The sequence below is a fragment of the Saimiri boliviensis genome, chromosome 12, assembly GCF_048565385.1.
Source record: "Saimiri boliviensis isolate mSaiBol1 chromosome 12, mSaiBol1.pri, whole genome shotgun sequence".
Lineage (NCBI taxonomy): Eukaryota > Metazoa > Chordata > Mammalia > Primates > Cebidae > Saimiri > Saimiri boliviensis.
Genome location: NC_133460.1, coordinates 486,572 through 502,419, shown reverse-complemented (window position 1 = coordinate 502,419; position 15,848 = coordinate 486,572). Strand labels below are relative to the sequence as shown.

At 46.2% G+C, this 15,848-nt stretch overlaps 1 protein-coding gene across 4 annotated transcripts in view; it reads left to right on the top strand.

Moving 5' to 3' along the window:
* Positions 1 to 15,848, top strand: part of MYH11 (myosin heavy chain 11) — a 154,537-nt gene that overhangs the window by 83,364 nt on the left and 55,325 nt on the right. For all 4 annotated transcript variants that reach the window (XM_074381598.1, XM_039478276.2, XM_074381599.1 and 1 more), the window contains 4 exons: positions 811 to 954; positions 9,456 to 9,551; positions 13,320 to 13,438; positions 14,295 to 14,447. In XM_074381598.1, coding sequence (XP_074237699.1) covers positions 811 to 954; positions 9,456 to 9,551; positions 13,320 to 13,438; positions 14,295 to 14,447 — 512 coding nt within the window. The remainder of the gene's footprint in view (positions 1 to 810; positions 955 to 9,455; positions 9,552 to 13,319; positions 13,439 to 14,294; positions 14,448 to 15,848) is intronic.

The window sequence follows — 15,848 nt, the reverse complement described above, 5'->3', positions numbered from 1 at the left end:
TTTCTTTTTTTTTTTTTGAGATAGAGTCTCACCCTGTCGCCCAGGCTGGAGTGCAGTGGCACAATCTTGGCTCACTGCAACTTCTGCCTCCTGGGTTCAAGAGATTCTCCTGCCTAAAAATTTTATAAATAGATGAATAAGGATAGGTGTGGTGGTTCAATTCTGTAATCCCAGAACTTTGGGAGGCCGAGGTGGGTGGATCCCCTGAGGTCAGGAGTTGGAGACCAGCCTGACCAACATGGTGAAACCCTGTATCTACTGAAAATACAAAAACTGGCCAGGCATGGTGGTACATGCCTGTGATCCCAGCTACTTGGGAGGCTGAGGCAGGAGAATCACTTGAATCTGGGAGGTGGAGGTTACAGGGAGCCAAGATCGCACCACAGCACTCCAGCCTGGATGGCAGAGGAAGACTCCATCTCAAAAAAATAAAAACAAAGGTGAATAAAGGTTGATCTAACTGTTGTGACAGCTTAGTCTCTGAAGGCAGGGGCCTCTGGACAATTGAGGAAAAGGCATCCCTTCCTCCAGGTAAATGCAACTTCATGCCAGGGACTGTGGCTTAGCAAGTAGAACAAAGGCTGGATATCAGGTGCCAGTCACTGGAGCAGTGCACAACCTGGACCACTGTGCAAGGCTGGCAGTGGTTGGTGAGGCCATCTACCTGATGATGCACAAGGGTTTTAAACGGTCCAAGCCTTGAGAAAGGGAAAGGAATGATGATGCCCCAGACCCTTGACCAGAGCTCCGTGTCATGTTGAAATTAGAAGTGTGTCTTGCTGACCCTGGCCCCTCTTCCTCTCCTTCTAGGTGACTTGCTTTTGGAGGGCTTCAACAACTACACCTTCCTCTCCAATGGCTTCGTGCCCATCCCTGCAGCCCAGGATGATGAGATGTTCCAGGAAACCCTCGAGGCCATGGGGATCATGGGTTTCAATGAGGAGGAGCAGCTATGTAAGCTACACACCTTGAGTTTGTGGGGTGGCCTGCCTGGGTACCAATGGAATCTGTTAGGAATTCTCCTCTGGTCAGGACAGATTTCTGCTCTCTGAATTCCCCACCTTCCTTAAAAAAAAAGCAGGAGGAAAATGAATTTTATTCTAGGTGGTTTGTTTGTGTTTTAGAAAAGTACTGGAAAACTAAGACCATTTTCATTGCAAGTGACCCAAGGTGGCTTAAACCAAAGGGAAAGTAATTTACTCACAATGATGAAAAGTTCAGGGAGGCTGAGCGTGGTGGTTTATGCTTTTAATCCCAGCACTTTGGGAGGCCAAGGTGGGCAGATCGCTTTAGGTCAGGAGTTCGAGACCAACCTGGTCAATATGGTGAAACTCTGTTTCTAGTAAAAATACAGAAATTAGCCAGGGATGGTGGCACACACCTGTAGACCCAGCTACTTGGGAGGCTGAGGTGGGAGGATCACTTGAACCCAGCAGGCAGAGGTTGCCATGAGCCGAGATCACACCACTCCATTCTAGCTTTGGAGATAGAGCTAGACTCTATCTCAACAACAAAAAAAGAAAAAAAAAAAAAAAAGCTCAGGAATACAGGCTTCAGGTACAGTGAGATGTAGTTGCTCAGAAGATTTTTCTAGAACCTAATTTCTTGTCTTCCATCTCTCTTGACCACGTTGTCTCTACATAGGATGCAGCTTGTTGACAGCAATATGGCTAGCTTCCAGCTCTTCTGTTCTTTGGGTTTCTGTCCAAAGAACAGAGTAGATTCCCTGCCTAAGTTCCTGAATGGAGTGTTATTGACTCTGATTGGTTGGCTTAGGTTGAAATGTACATTCCTGAGCTATGCAGCACTGTGAGCGTGGCGGAAAGCACAGGGTGGTTTAATTATGGTCCCCAAGAATGGATTCTTGGAGCTGAAGGTAGAGATGTTGGCCTCATCAGGAACATGTGGGCAGGGTTGGTGGGAGGGCGAGTGATTGAGGCAGTGGATTTACTCAGGCTCTTCCTGGAAGGGTTGCTCTGGTGAGCGATTGATATTGATCAAAATCATCTAACCAATGGCCAAGAAACACACTGAGTCTTGAGAACAGGACCGCTCAAAACAAAATTCTTGGTCAGGACACTGTGCTTCCAGAAACACTTTTTCTTCTGTGTTAGAAGTGCCTCAATGTTCAAGGTTAATCTCTTTTGAAAACACCAGGACAGGATTGTGGAAAGTTTCCCTTCCTTCCCACGCCCACACCCCTTTTGAGCCCCAGAATAGCACCGAGGTTGCTGAAATGCTGGCAACTCCTCCGAAGATAACTTGGGGTCTAGAAAAAAAGCGGTTCTATGGGTCAGTTGACGAATGGTGTGTGGGAGTCTTGGCCAAGCTCCCACATGAGAGTCTAGCACTGACAGTCTCTGTTCGAACGACATCGGCTCTCCGAGAATGATTCATTTTATTTGGGACAGGGATCTGTTTTGCCTCTCATCTCCCCATTAAATAAACAAGGAACAATGGTTAATTATTTGCTGTGTGCCTGGCAATTACTACACCCTGTTTTCTTCCTTAATGTGCTAGTGTTCAGTATCGTTATTTAAATAATAAAAACCTGGAACAGGCTGGGCACAGTGGCTCATGCCTGTAATTCCAGCACTTCGAGACACCGAGGGAGGAGGATTGCTTGAACCCAGGAGATTGAGACTAGCCTGGGCAACATGGTGAGACCTTGTCTCTACAAAAAAATAAAGAAAACAGAAAAAAAACTGGAACAAACTGTAATATGTTGATTGATAAAGGGTTTATTAAATTACTGTCTGTCCTTGCGAAAGAAAATAATGAGACCATTTAAACTTTGTTTTGCTGGGCATGGTGGCTCCTGCCTGTAATCCCAGCACTTTGGGAGGCCAAGGCAGGCAGATCACTTGAGCTCGAGTTTGAGACCAACCTGGGCAACGTGGCAAGACCCCTGCTTTACAGATAACACAAAAAGTTAACTGGGCTTGGTGGTGCATACCTGTAGTCCCAGCTACTTGGGAGACTGAGGCAGGAAGATCTCTTCAGCCAAGGAGGTCGAAGCTGTGGTGAGCTGAGATCTTGGAGGCCATGGGATCATGGGTTTCAGGAATTCCCCCACCACACTGGGTTCTGTCACCCAGGCTGGAGTCCAGGGGTGCAATCTCAGCTCAGCGCAGCTTCTTCCTTGCAGGCTGAAGCAGTCCTCCCACCTCAGCCTCTCAAGTCGCTGAAACTACAAGCCTGTGCTACCACACCTGCCTAATTTTTGACTTTGAGTTTTGTTTTGTTTTGTCTTGCGAGAGAGTCTCGCTCTTGTAGCCCGGGCCAGAGTGCAGTGGTATGATCTCGGCTGACTGCAGTCTCCATCTCCTGGGTTTAAGTGACTCTCCTGCCTCAGCCTCCTGAGTACCTGGGATTAAAGGTGCTCACCACCATGCCTGGCTATTTTTTTTTTTTTTTAATTTTTAATAGAGACAGGGTTTCACCATGTTGGCCAGGCTGATCTCGAACTCCTGACCTCAGATGATCCACCCATCTTGGCCTCCCAAAGTGCTGGGATTGCAAGTGTGAGCCACCGAGCCTGGCCTGGGTTTGTTTTCTTTTTTGGGGGGAATGGGGGTAGAGATGAGGCTTTACCATGTTACCCAGTAGTCTCTAGTCTTGAACTCCTTGGCTCAAACAATCCACCTGCCTTGGCCTCCCAAAGTGCCGGGATTACAGGCAGAGCCACCGCACCCAGCCCCCAGTGTCCTTAATGTACACTGGCCTTTGCCAATCTCCTCTTTAACCACAGAGAGCAGACCCCAGCCCCAGCACCTTTGGCAGGCCCAAGCATCTAGTTAGAATGTGGTAATACTGTTTTCCTTGTGTTTATATTTACAATTGCCATCTATTTATGGCAAGTGAAGATGATTTTTCACTTAAGATAGAGAAAGTTTCCTATTAAAATAAATGTAAGGATAGAGAAGGAAGTAAATTTAAAAGAAAATGGTTAAGCAAATAATGGAGCAGATGTAGGCAGAGAGAGCAAGCATTCAAATGATGGCATGCAAATGACCAACTCTCACAGGAATGACCTCAGTCCCAAATGAATACCAACCCCATTTATAAACCAAGAGCGACTTCTAAACCCCAGCAAGGGGCCTCAGGAGAAGGGGGTGGGTCACGCTCCAGGCTGGAGATTCGTGAGGCTCCAGGTGACCAGGGGAGACCAGAATTTCCCCCACCACATTGAGTTCTGCAGTCTTGAACTCCTGGGCTCCAGAGATCTCATGAGCCACCATGCCTGGCTAATTTTTTAATTTTTGGTAGAGACAAGGTCTTGGTATGTTGTCCAGGCTGGTCTCGAACTCCTAGCCTCAAGCAATCCCCCTGCCTCAGCCTCCCAAATCCTTAGGATTAGAGGCATGAACCACCATGTCTGGCCTGGTTATACTGTTTCTAACATATTAGAAAAAACACTTTTTTTTTTTTTTTTTTGAGACAGAGTCTTGCTCTGTCACCAGGCTGGAGTGCAGTGGCGTGATCTCAGCTCACGGCAACCTCCACCTCCCAGGTTCAAACAATTCCCTGCCTCAACCTCCTGAGTAGCTAAGATTACAGGTGCATGCCACCACGCCTGGCTAATTTTTTGTATTTGAGTAGAGATGGGGTTTCACCATGTTGGCCAGGACGGTCTCGATCTCCTGACCTTGTGATCTGCCCGCCTCAGCCTTCCAAAGTGCCAGGATTACAGGTGTGAGCCACCGCAGCTGGCCAAAAACACTTAATTTTTAAGATGAAAAATTAAATCCCTCAAACCGTCCATCCTGTGTACCCCTGGCGGTGCACATGTCTGCTGTTGGAAAGCCCTGTTTCCTATTCCTCAGTAAGGAGAGAGGCGTAAGGCCACTGTAATAAGCACAAACAAGATGTCTTAAAACAATAGGAACTGATTCTCTCCCAGTTCTGGAGGCCAGGGTTCTGAAATCAAGGTGTCAGTAGGAGCTGGGCTTGGTGGCTGACACCTGTAATACCAGTACTTTGGGAGGCCGAGGTGAGAGGATTGCTTGAGGCTGGGGGTTCAAGACCAGCCTGGGCAACATAGCAAGACCCCACTTCTACAAAAAATTTTTAAAATTATGATTTTTTTTAAATAAAAAAGACAAGATCTTGGCAGGATTTGTTCCTTCTAGAGGCTCTGAGGGAGAATCTGTTCCTTCCCTCTGTCCCAGTTTCTTGTGGCTCTGGCTGTTCCTGGCTTTTCCTTGGCTTGCCTCGCTCCAGTGTCTGCCTCCTCCTTCATGTGGCCTTCTACTCTGTGTGTCTTCTCCTCTGCCCATCGTAAAGACACTTGACATTGGATGCGCCTACAAGGTTAATCCAAGGTGATCTCATCTTGAGATCTTTTACTTGATTCCATCTGCAAAGACCTTTTTTTTTTTTGCCAAATTGGGCCATATTTTCAAGTTCCAGGTGGACTTACTTTGGAAGGACCACCATTCAATGTAATACTGGTGGTGTCTCCTCTTTACCACCTACTGGGCCAGGCCCTTGCTCAGCATCCTACAATACTCAAACCTCATGAAGTAGGTATTACTGTTACCATACTGTTACCATCTCTGTTTTCCAGATTGGGAAACTGAGGCTCATGGGACTTACTGAGACTCTTGTCTTAATCCGTATCTCATGCCTTTGTCCATCTATCCTCTATCCTTCCATGGTTCATCTACCAGTCCATTCTCTATTCATCTATTCACCCTCTACTCATCCATCTATCACCCATCCATTCATCACCTATCCATCCATCTACCCACCCATCCGTTCATCCATCCGTTCATCCACGAAGCCATCCTCTATCTGTTTATTCATTCATTCGTTCATCCATCCATCCACCCTCCATCTGCCATCCATCCATCTCTCTCCCTCCCTCCGAATGTGTACCTGAACCCTGAACTAGCCTTTGGAAATTCAAAGATGTGGTGTATGAGAGGGGAAGCTGGGATTTGAACCCAGGACTGTCCAACTCCAGAGTGCATACTTTGACCAGCCCACCAGGATGCTGCCTGCAGACCCTGCCCTTGCTGCTGTGTCTCATCACTGATTTACCTCTGTTGTCTGCTAGCTGTTCCCTGAGGGGTCGTCTTTTATAACCGGGGGATGGTGGTATTCTTTTGTCATTTCAGGAATTACATTAACTATATCAGAAAGTGCAAACTAATGGTTCCTGAGCCCACAGGAGAGACTGGCCATTATAGGCTTCACATTTTAAAAAATTGGTTCCTAAAGTTTAAACATGGGTAGGCTGGGCACAGTGGCTCACACCGGTAATCCCAGCACGATGGGAGGCCGAGGCAGCTGGATCATTTGATGTCAGGAGTTTGAGACCAGCCTGGCCAACATGGTGAAACCTTGTCTCTACTGAAAATACAAAAATTAGCCGGGTGTGGTGGCTCATGTCTGTAATCCCAGCCACTTGGGAGGCTGAGACCGGATAATTCCCTTGAACCCAGGAAGCGTGGAGATCGCAGTTAGCTGAGATCACACCAGTGCACTCCAATTTGGGTGACAGAGCAAGACTCCATCTCAAACAAAAACAAAACATGGGTAGACCTCACTTTAAAAATCTGGGTTTCATTGTCTGGAAAATTCAGAAGTTCTGGCGACACTGGGCTTCTGTCCCCTGCGGCAGTGATGGAGTAGCTGCTGGTCTCCCTCAGGTGGGATCGCGGCCTCCTTGGGTCCCCACAGCCCTCATTAGTTGGCTTTGTTCATTTAGGCCAGTGGTTCTCTGCCAGAGGTGAGTTTGCTTCCCAGGGGTATTTAGCAGTGTCTGGTGACGTTCATGGTTACAACTCTGTTGGGAGTGACCGCCACTGACATCTAGTGGTTAGAGGCCAGGGATGCTACTAAACTTCCCCTGATGCCCAGGACCGCTCCCCACAATAGAAAATTATCTGGCCCCCAATTTCTGTGTGCCGAGATTGAGTTGGCCGGCTCGCCTGGGCTGTGCAGGCATTTCAATAATCTTTAGTTTAAATTTGCACTTTTAAAACTCTGAGTACAACCTTTCACAGTTTACAAAGTCTCTTTCATAGCTCTTCTGGTTAAAACAAAGTGTCTTTTCAAGTCCTGCCAACAGCAGCTTCATTCATTTTGGGAAGAAGCGTTTCTGCCTTAGTGAGTGGGAACAGATGGGTGGGTGGTCAGCAGCTTGGTCCTTCTGCTGAGCTGGGCCAGGGACCCCATGGTGTGAGAATAGTTGTCGTGAAGGGTCTTGTAATGTCTGGTTTGGCCTGAAGAACCAGAGAGGTCTGGGATCTCTAAGCTTTGCTCCTGGAACATAGTGACTGATTTGAAGCCAGAACTCTGGGTTATTTTTATTTTTATTTTTATTCGGAGTTTCGCTCTTGTTACCCAGGCTGGAGTGCAATGGCGCGATCTCGGCTCACCGCAACCTCCGACTCCTGGGTTCAGGCAATTCTCCTGCCTCAGCCTCCTGAGTAGCTGGGATTACAGGCACGTGCCACCATGCCCAGCTGATTTTTTGTATTTTTAGTAGAGACGGGGTTTCACCATGTTGACCAGATGGTCTCGATCTCTTGACCTTGTGATCCACCCGCCTCAGCCTCCCAAAGTGCTGGGATTACAGGCTTGAGCCACCGCGCCCAGCGCTCTGGGTTATTTGTACCTGAGTTAAGCTAAGCCAAGCATTTGCATTAGTCATCATCCATTCTTCATCCATCCATCATCTATCCATCCATCCATTATCCATTCATCTACCCATCCATTCACCATCAATCCATCATCCATCCATTCATCATCCCTTCATCCATTATCCACCCACCCATCTATCATCCATCCATCATCCACTATCCATCTATCCATCCATCCATCCATCATCCATCATCCATCCATCATCCACCCATCCATCATCCATCCATCATCCATCCATCCATCATCCATCCATCCATCCATCATCCATCCATCCTCCATCCATCGTTCATTCATTCTCTATCCATCCATCTATCCATTGTCCATCAATCCTTTATCCATTCCTCCATCTATCCATGCTCTATCCATCCACCTATCCATCCATCCATCATCCACCTGTCATTCATCTGTCCTCTATTCATGCATTATTCATCCATCAGTCCATCCTCTGTCATCCATCCATTGCCCACCTATTTATCTACCCACCTATCCATTCATCCATCCTTGAACCCATCCTCTATCCATTTATTCATTCATCCATCCATCCACCCTCCACCTACCATCTATCCATCTCCCTCCCTCACTCCTCTGTGTATCAGGACCCTGGTCTAGGATTTGAAAATTCAAAGATGATTAGGATAGGCCTCCCACTCTCCAGAAACTCATGGTCTTATGGAGATTTCAGACGTAGAAACCATCTTAACAGTACATGGGCTAAGTAGGGAGTCAGAAAGGTTCCAAGCTTTGTGGAACACAGTGTTTTTGTTTGGAGACACCTGGACAACAAGTGGAAATAGATTTACATAACCTTCTTCCCAACGTGGGCATCTTGTACACCCAGCAGAGAATGTAAGAAGCACAGGGTTTTTATTTCAAAAAGCCTTTTATTGACATCTGATTTACTTAGAAAATTGTGTATGCTATATAGTGTGCAGTGTGAAAGAATTATTATAACCTGAATACGTTTGTATAACTAGAATCCGTTTTAAGTAAGAGAATGCCACCAGCCCCACAGAAGCTCCCACATGCACCTTCTAGGGGCTTCCCTCAATTGAGGATAATCATTATCCTGACTTCTAACAGCATCGATTAGTTTGGCCTCTTCTTGAATGAATTGTCTATAAATGGACTTAGATAGTAGGTTCTTTTTTCCATCTGTCCTCTTTCATTCAGCATTTGTGTCTGGAAGATAAGTCAGGTTTATTTTCGTTTATGTTTTAGAGACAGAGTCTCCCTACGTTGCCCAGACTGTCTCAAACTCCTGGCCTCAAACACTTCTCCCACCTCAGCCTCCCAAAGTCCTGGAGTCACAGACATGAGCCACTATGCTGGCCCCAATACATCAGTTTTGGTTTTTTGTAGTGGTAGCTCATTCATCCTCCTTGTTCTGTGGCAGGGGTTGCTAACACATTTTCTGTAAAGGGTCAAATAGTAAATTCTTTAGCCTTTGTGGGCCAGATGATCTCTGTTGCAACTCTTTAACTCTGCCATTGTAGCATGCACACAGTTATAGACAATATGTAAATGAATGAGTATGGCTGTGTTCCAATAAAACTTTATTTGTAATAGCAAGCAGTGGGCCAGATTTGGTCCTTAGGCTATAGTTGGCCAGTTTTTGCTGCGTGGTATTCCATTGTTAGTAAAACGTTTTTAGCAAACTTCTGAAAATACTGAACTCAGAATTGAGTTTCTTTGGAGGAAAGATGTAGGCTGGCTCTGGGTCCCCAGTGGCCTTATACCCCAAAACTCCAGGGTACCTTGGCATTGACCTCTGTGTCTGCTCTGCTCTTCTCTCCCCACCTCAGCCGTGTTGAAGGTGGTATCATCCGTCCTACAGCTTGGAAATATCGTCTTCAAGAAGGAAAGAAACACGGACCAGGCGTCCATGCCAGATAACACAGGTACTTGCCACCTTTTCCCAATAACTGATGACTTTGGGGTTGGGGAGAATGGGGACGGTGACATTTAACTATTGATTATTTTTCAAGGTGATGGTATCTGGGATTTGAACAACAGTTGGACTAGGTTCTTATCACTCACTTTCCTTTTTTCAAACTTTTCACTGCTCAAGATTATGTGGAAAGTTCTTGAATCAGAGTGGAGAGATTTAAAAAACCTAATAGGCTGGGCGTGGTGGCTCACGCCTATAATCTCAGCACTTTGGGAGGTCAAGGCAGGAGGATCACGAGGTCAGGAGTTTGAGACCAGCCTCACCAACATGGTGAAACCCAGTCTCTACTTAAAATATAAAAATTGGCCAGGCACGGTGGTACGTGCCTGTAATCCCAGTTACTCAGGAGGCTGAGGCAGGAGAATCGCTTGAACCCAGAAGGCACAGGTTGCGGTGAGCCAAGATCACACCATTGTGCTCCAGGCTGGGCAACAAGAGCGAAACTCTGTCTCACACCAAAAAAACAAAAAAAAAAAAACAAAAAAAAAAAACCACTAATAGTTTTATTTATGTGTTCTTTTTAAAACTTTTTTATTTTTTAAAAAAGAGCACATAAATAACATAGTGAGACTCCATCTAAATAAATAAATACATAAAATAAAACATTTTACAAATTTTAATAGAGATGAGGTCTTACTATGTTGCCCAGACTGATCCTAAACTCCTGACCTCAAGCAGTCCTCCCACTTGGGCCTCCCAAAGTGCTGGGATTACAGGCAATAGTTACCACACCCTGCCCCTAATAGTTTTTAACCAGACAAGATCCTTAGGGACCATCTCTCCTAAAACACTCCACTTAATTATTTTGTTAAAGAAATATTTCTCAAGTCCCTGCAATGTGCCACTGGGATCCAGCAGGAAATGACACAGGAATAGAACTTCTTATGGTATCTGTGGTCTTGGGGAGACAGACCTCGATTGCCCTGAGAATTAGGGGTGCCAGATAAAATACAGGATGTCCAGATAAATTCCAGTTTCAGGTAAACAACAAACTTTTTTTTTTTTTTTAATTTTAAGTATGTCCCTTGTAACATTTGGACCACGGTTATACCAAAAGAGTGTACTTGTTTATCTGAAATTCAGACTTACCTGAGCACCCTGTAATTTTCCCTCTAAATCTGACAACCCTACCCACAGATAAACAGTATTTTGTGTTTTAAGAAGGTGGGCTGGCTACCATCATGCTTGTTGGTGGCTGAGCTGAGAGCAAAACTTAGGTTTCTTATTTCCTGGCCCAAGGTGTATATTGTCTTGCTTTTTTCCACTCCTTGGAGCTCGCCTTAATCAAACCTCTTGTAACCGCCTAATGAGTTTACCTTGTCCACTGCCTAGACAGAGCCAATTAATCAAGACAGAGGAATTGCAATAGAGAAAGAGTAAATTCACACAGAGCTGGCTGCACAGGAGAAGAGAGTTTTATTATTACTCAAATCAGTCTCTTTGAGCATTCAGGGATCAGAGTTTTTAAGCATTATCTGGTTAGGGGGAGGCCATTGTGTTAGGAGTACTGATTGTTGGGTCTGAGATGAAATCTTAGGGAGTAGAAGCTGTCTTCTTGCCCTGAGTCAGTTGCTAGACAGGGGCCACAAGATCAGGTGAGCCAGTTTCTCGATCTGGGTGACCAGCTGATCCACATGGTGCAGGGATCTGCAAGCTATCTCAAGCACTCATCTTAGGTTTTACAATAGTGATGTTATCCCCAGGAGCAATTTTGGGAGGATCAGAATCTTGTAGCCTCCAGTTACAGGACTCCTAAACCATAATTTCTAATCTTTTGGCTAATTTATTAGTCCTACAAAGGCAGGCTAGTCCCCAGGCAAGAAGGTGATTTGTTTTGGGAAAGAGTTCTTGTGTTTTAAACTCTAAGAGTCTGGGCATGCTGCCTCATGCCTGTAATCCTAGCACTTTGGGAGACCAAGGCAGATGGATCACTTGAAGTCAGGAGTTTAAGACCAGCATGGCCAATGTGGTGAAACCCCATCTCTACTAAAAATACAAAAATTATCCAGATATGGTGACAAGTTCCTGTAATCCCAGTTACTCAGGAGGCTGAGTCAGCTGAATTGCTTGAACCCAGGAGGCAGAGATTGCAGCAAGCCCAGATAATGCCCCTACACTCCAGCCTGGGTGACAGAGTGAGACCCTGTCTCAAAAAAAATTTAAAAATGAACTATAAGCTAAGTTCCCCCCAAAGTTAGTTTGGCTTACCCCCACGAACAGTTCACTGGAGCTTGGAGGTTAGAAGCAAGATGGAGTCAGTTAGGTCAGCTCTCTTTCAGTGTCTGCTACGATTTTGCAGTGGCAGTTTCACGCTCAGATGTTTCTTAGGTATTACCCACCCTAAATCTGGCAAATTAATAGAATCTTCATGCTAAGGAAACACCTCAGGGGAAGAGAAATGAAAAGCACCCTTGCCAAGAGATGGGAAAAAAAAAATCCTAAAATCACTCTGTTTACTGCCTTGCAAATGCAAAGCGGCATGTAATGCTACTTTCATGTTAAGGAACTAAGTAGTGGTGGTACCACTGCACTCTAGCCTGGGTGACAGAGCAAGACTGTGTGTCAAAAATAAAAAAGCCGGGCGCGGTGGCTCAAACCTGTAATCCCAGCACTTTGGGGAGCCAAGGCGGGTGGATCACAAGGTCAGGAGTTCGAGACCAGCCTGGCCAACATGGTGAAACCCTGTCTCTAGTAAAAATACAAAAATTGGCCGGGTGTGGTGGCATGTGCCTATAATCCCAGCTACTCGGGAGGCTGAGGCAGAAGAATCACTTGAACCTGGGAAGTGGAGGTTGCAGTGAGCCTAGATCGTGCCTCTACTCCAGCCTGGGCAACAGAGCAAGACTCAAAAACAGGGAACATTTAGGTTGATTCCGGCATTTTCCTATTGCAAACAGTGTTGCAACACATATTGTAGAACAGTGAAACAAATACTATTGAATAGTAACTATTCAATAAATGTTACTATTAGTACCTATTTAATACTAAGTCACTATTACGTAAATCTCAAGGACTTTACATACTTTACCTTACTTAATCCTGGGTACCATCAAGGTACCAAAGAACTGACCCTATTTAAACCTAAGAAAAACAAGACTCTAAAAGGCTAAAGAGCTTTTCCAGGCTGGGCGCGGTGGCTCACACCTGTAATTCCAGCACTTTGGGAGGCCAAGGTGGGTAATCATGAGGTCAAGAGATTGAGACCATCCTGGCCAACATGGTGAAAACCTGTCTCTACTAAAAACACAGAAATTAGCTGGGCATGGTGATGTGTGCCTGTAATCCCAGCTATTCAGGAGGCTGAGGCAGGAGAATCCCTTGAACCCAAGAGGAAGAGGTTGCAGTGAGCCCAGATCGCTCCACTGCACTCCAGCCTGGTAACAAAGACTCCGTCTTAAAAAAAAAAAGAGCTTTTCCAGAGTCACATGATTTGGAAATGTGAAGGGACAGGGACTTAAAAGTAGAACTACCTGACCCTAAACCCCCCACTGCGGTATGCTTTAGCCCACCCCAATCACCGCCTGTCAGCAAAGTACTGAAGGGTGTGGCCACTGATGCCAGCAGCCTTCAGGACAATTGATGTTATGTTCACTGTCAGCGGGTTGCATTTCCCAAGAGAAGCCAGTGTATTCACGATCACAAATACCCCATGCCATGTGCCTTCTGGCCGAGGTCTCGCTTTTGTGATGCATTCAGCGTGTTTCTTTTCTCCATCCAGCTGCTCAGAAAGTTTGCCACCTCATGGGAATTAATGTGACAGATTTCACCAGAGCCATCCTCACTCCTCGTATCAAGGTTGGGCGAGACGTGGTACAGAAAGCTCAGACAAAAGAACAGGTATGATACACCTGCAATTTACTGAGCACTTAGCAGCTCACCCACCACTCATCCATCCATCCGTCTACCTCCCCACTCCCTCATTCCTCTATTCATTGACCCATCCATGGTCCATCTGTGCATATGTCCGTCCATCCATCTTGCTGTCTACTCATTCACCTGTCTGTTCATCCATCCATTCATCTGTTGATCCATTCACTCATCCGTCCATCCATCCTTCATCTATCTGTCCATTCAGCCATACATGACCCAGCCATCTGTTCATCTATTTATCCATCACCCATCCACCTGTCATTCCATTCATTCATTCATTCATTCATTCATCTGTCCATCCATCCACCCATTTATCTTTTTATCCCTCATTTATTCAGTAGTAGACTATTCAAAGTCCCATGTCAGGTTGTTGGTTTTGTTGTTGTTGTTGTTGTTGTGTGTGCGTGTGTGTGTGTGTGTGTGTGTGTCTTTTGTTGCTGTTTTTTTTAAGGCAGAGTGTGAGTCTTGTTCTGTTGCCCAGGCTGGAGTGCAGTGGTACGGTCTCAGCTCACTGCAGCCTGTGCCTCCCACATTCAAATGATTCTCCTGCCTCAGTCTCCCAAGCAGCTGGGACTACAGGCACATGCCACCATGCCTGGCTAATTTTTGTATTTTTAGTAGAGACGGGTTTTTGCCATGTTGGCCAGGCTGGTCTTGAACTCCTGACCTCTAGTGACCCACCTGCTTCAGCCTCCCACAGTGCTGGGATTACAAGTGTGAGCCACTGTGCCTGGCCAAGAATAAGAATACTCACCACCAGCCTGGCTTATGTGAAAACGCAGCCCACTGGGAATAACCATGTTCCCCTGGTTCCCCTCTTCAGGCTGACTTTGCTGTAGAGGCTTTGGCCAAGGCAACATATGAACGCCTTTTCCGCTGGATACTCACTCGCGTGAACAAAGCCCTGGACAAGACCCATCGGCAAGGGGCTTCCTTCCTGGGGATCCTGGATATAGCTGGATTTGAGATCTTTGAGGTACAGCTCGGTGGGATCGTAACAGCCGTGGGCTTGCTTCTCTGAGATGGGGCTTTTCTTGGAGGAATCATGATTTTTGAGAAAGGCATGTAGATCGTTCCTGCAGGGTAAGAGGTTGTCTAGTTAAAGGTGGATCCTTGAGGGTACAAGAGACAGAAATTCAACGGGAAATGCATTGGTTTCTGGAACTGAGAAGGCCAGACATGCAGCTGGATCCAGTGGCAGGGTCTGATCTCCCGCCATCTTTCTCTCTCTCTGCCTTTCTCCATATTGGTTCCATTCTCAAGCAGGCTGTCCCCTCCTGGTGGCAAGAAGGCTGCCACAGCTCCAGACTGCCTCTCAGTAATCCTGGCAAAAAAATATATCTATATATATCTTTTCTAACAGTTCCAACCAAATCTTAGAATTACGTCTCACTGACTCTTACCAGAATTGGGCTGCATGGTCACCTCCAAGCCAAGAACTGTTTGCAGGAGCTTTTATTACCTCATGTAATAGAAATACAGATATTGGATCCCATACACATCCTTTTGAGGAAAGTTCCCAGAGAAAAAGAAGGTTTTTTTGTGATTTTTTTTTTTTTTTTGAGACAGTGTCTTGCTTACTGCAGCCTCCACCTCCTGAGTTTAAGCAATTCTCCTGTCTCAGCCTCCTAAGTAGCTGGGATTACAGGTATGCACCATCATGCCCACTGAGTTTTTTGTTTGTTTGTTTGTTTTTTGTGATAGATTCTTACTCTGTCACCCAGGCTGGAATGCAGTGGTGTGATCTCAGCTCACTGCAACCTCCATCTCCCTGGTTCAAGTGATTCTCCTGCCTCAGCTTCTCGAGTAGCTGGGATTATAGGCACATGCCAAATTTTACTTTAAAATTTTTTTTTTTTTTGGCAGAGGCGGGATTTCACCCTATTGGCCATGCTAGTCTCGAACTCCTGACCTCAAGTGATCTACCAACCTCAGCCTCCCAAAGTCCTGGGATTACAGGCATGAGCCACTGTGCCTAACTAATTTTTGTATTTTTAGTAGAGACGGGTTTCGCTACATTTGCCAGGCTGGTCTCGAACTCCTGACCTCAAGTGATCCTACCGCTTGGCCTATATAAGTGCTGAGATTACAGTTGTGAGCCACCACACGTGACCTGAAGGTGTTAAGGTTGATAGATACCCCCGAAGAGCTCTACTGCAGAGTCACTCTCTCGCCTGTTTCCCCGTCTGTGAATGCAGTAGCATGCCTTACCGGGTTTGTCCATCCGTAGATGGTTGTGGAGATGGAGGAGATGGGCATCCTTCAGGTGTGTGAGGTCCATGTGACGTCAACTCCGTCAGCCCTGGGGGATTTTAGGCAGCATGTTGTGGGGGCCTAACCCCACTCGGGGTGCCGGGATGGCGGAACAGGCTCTTGT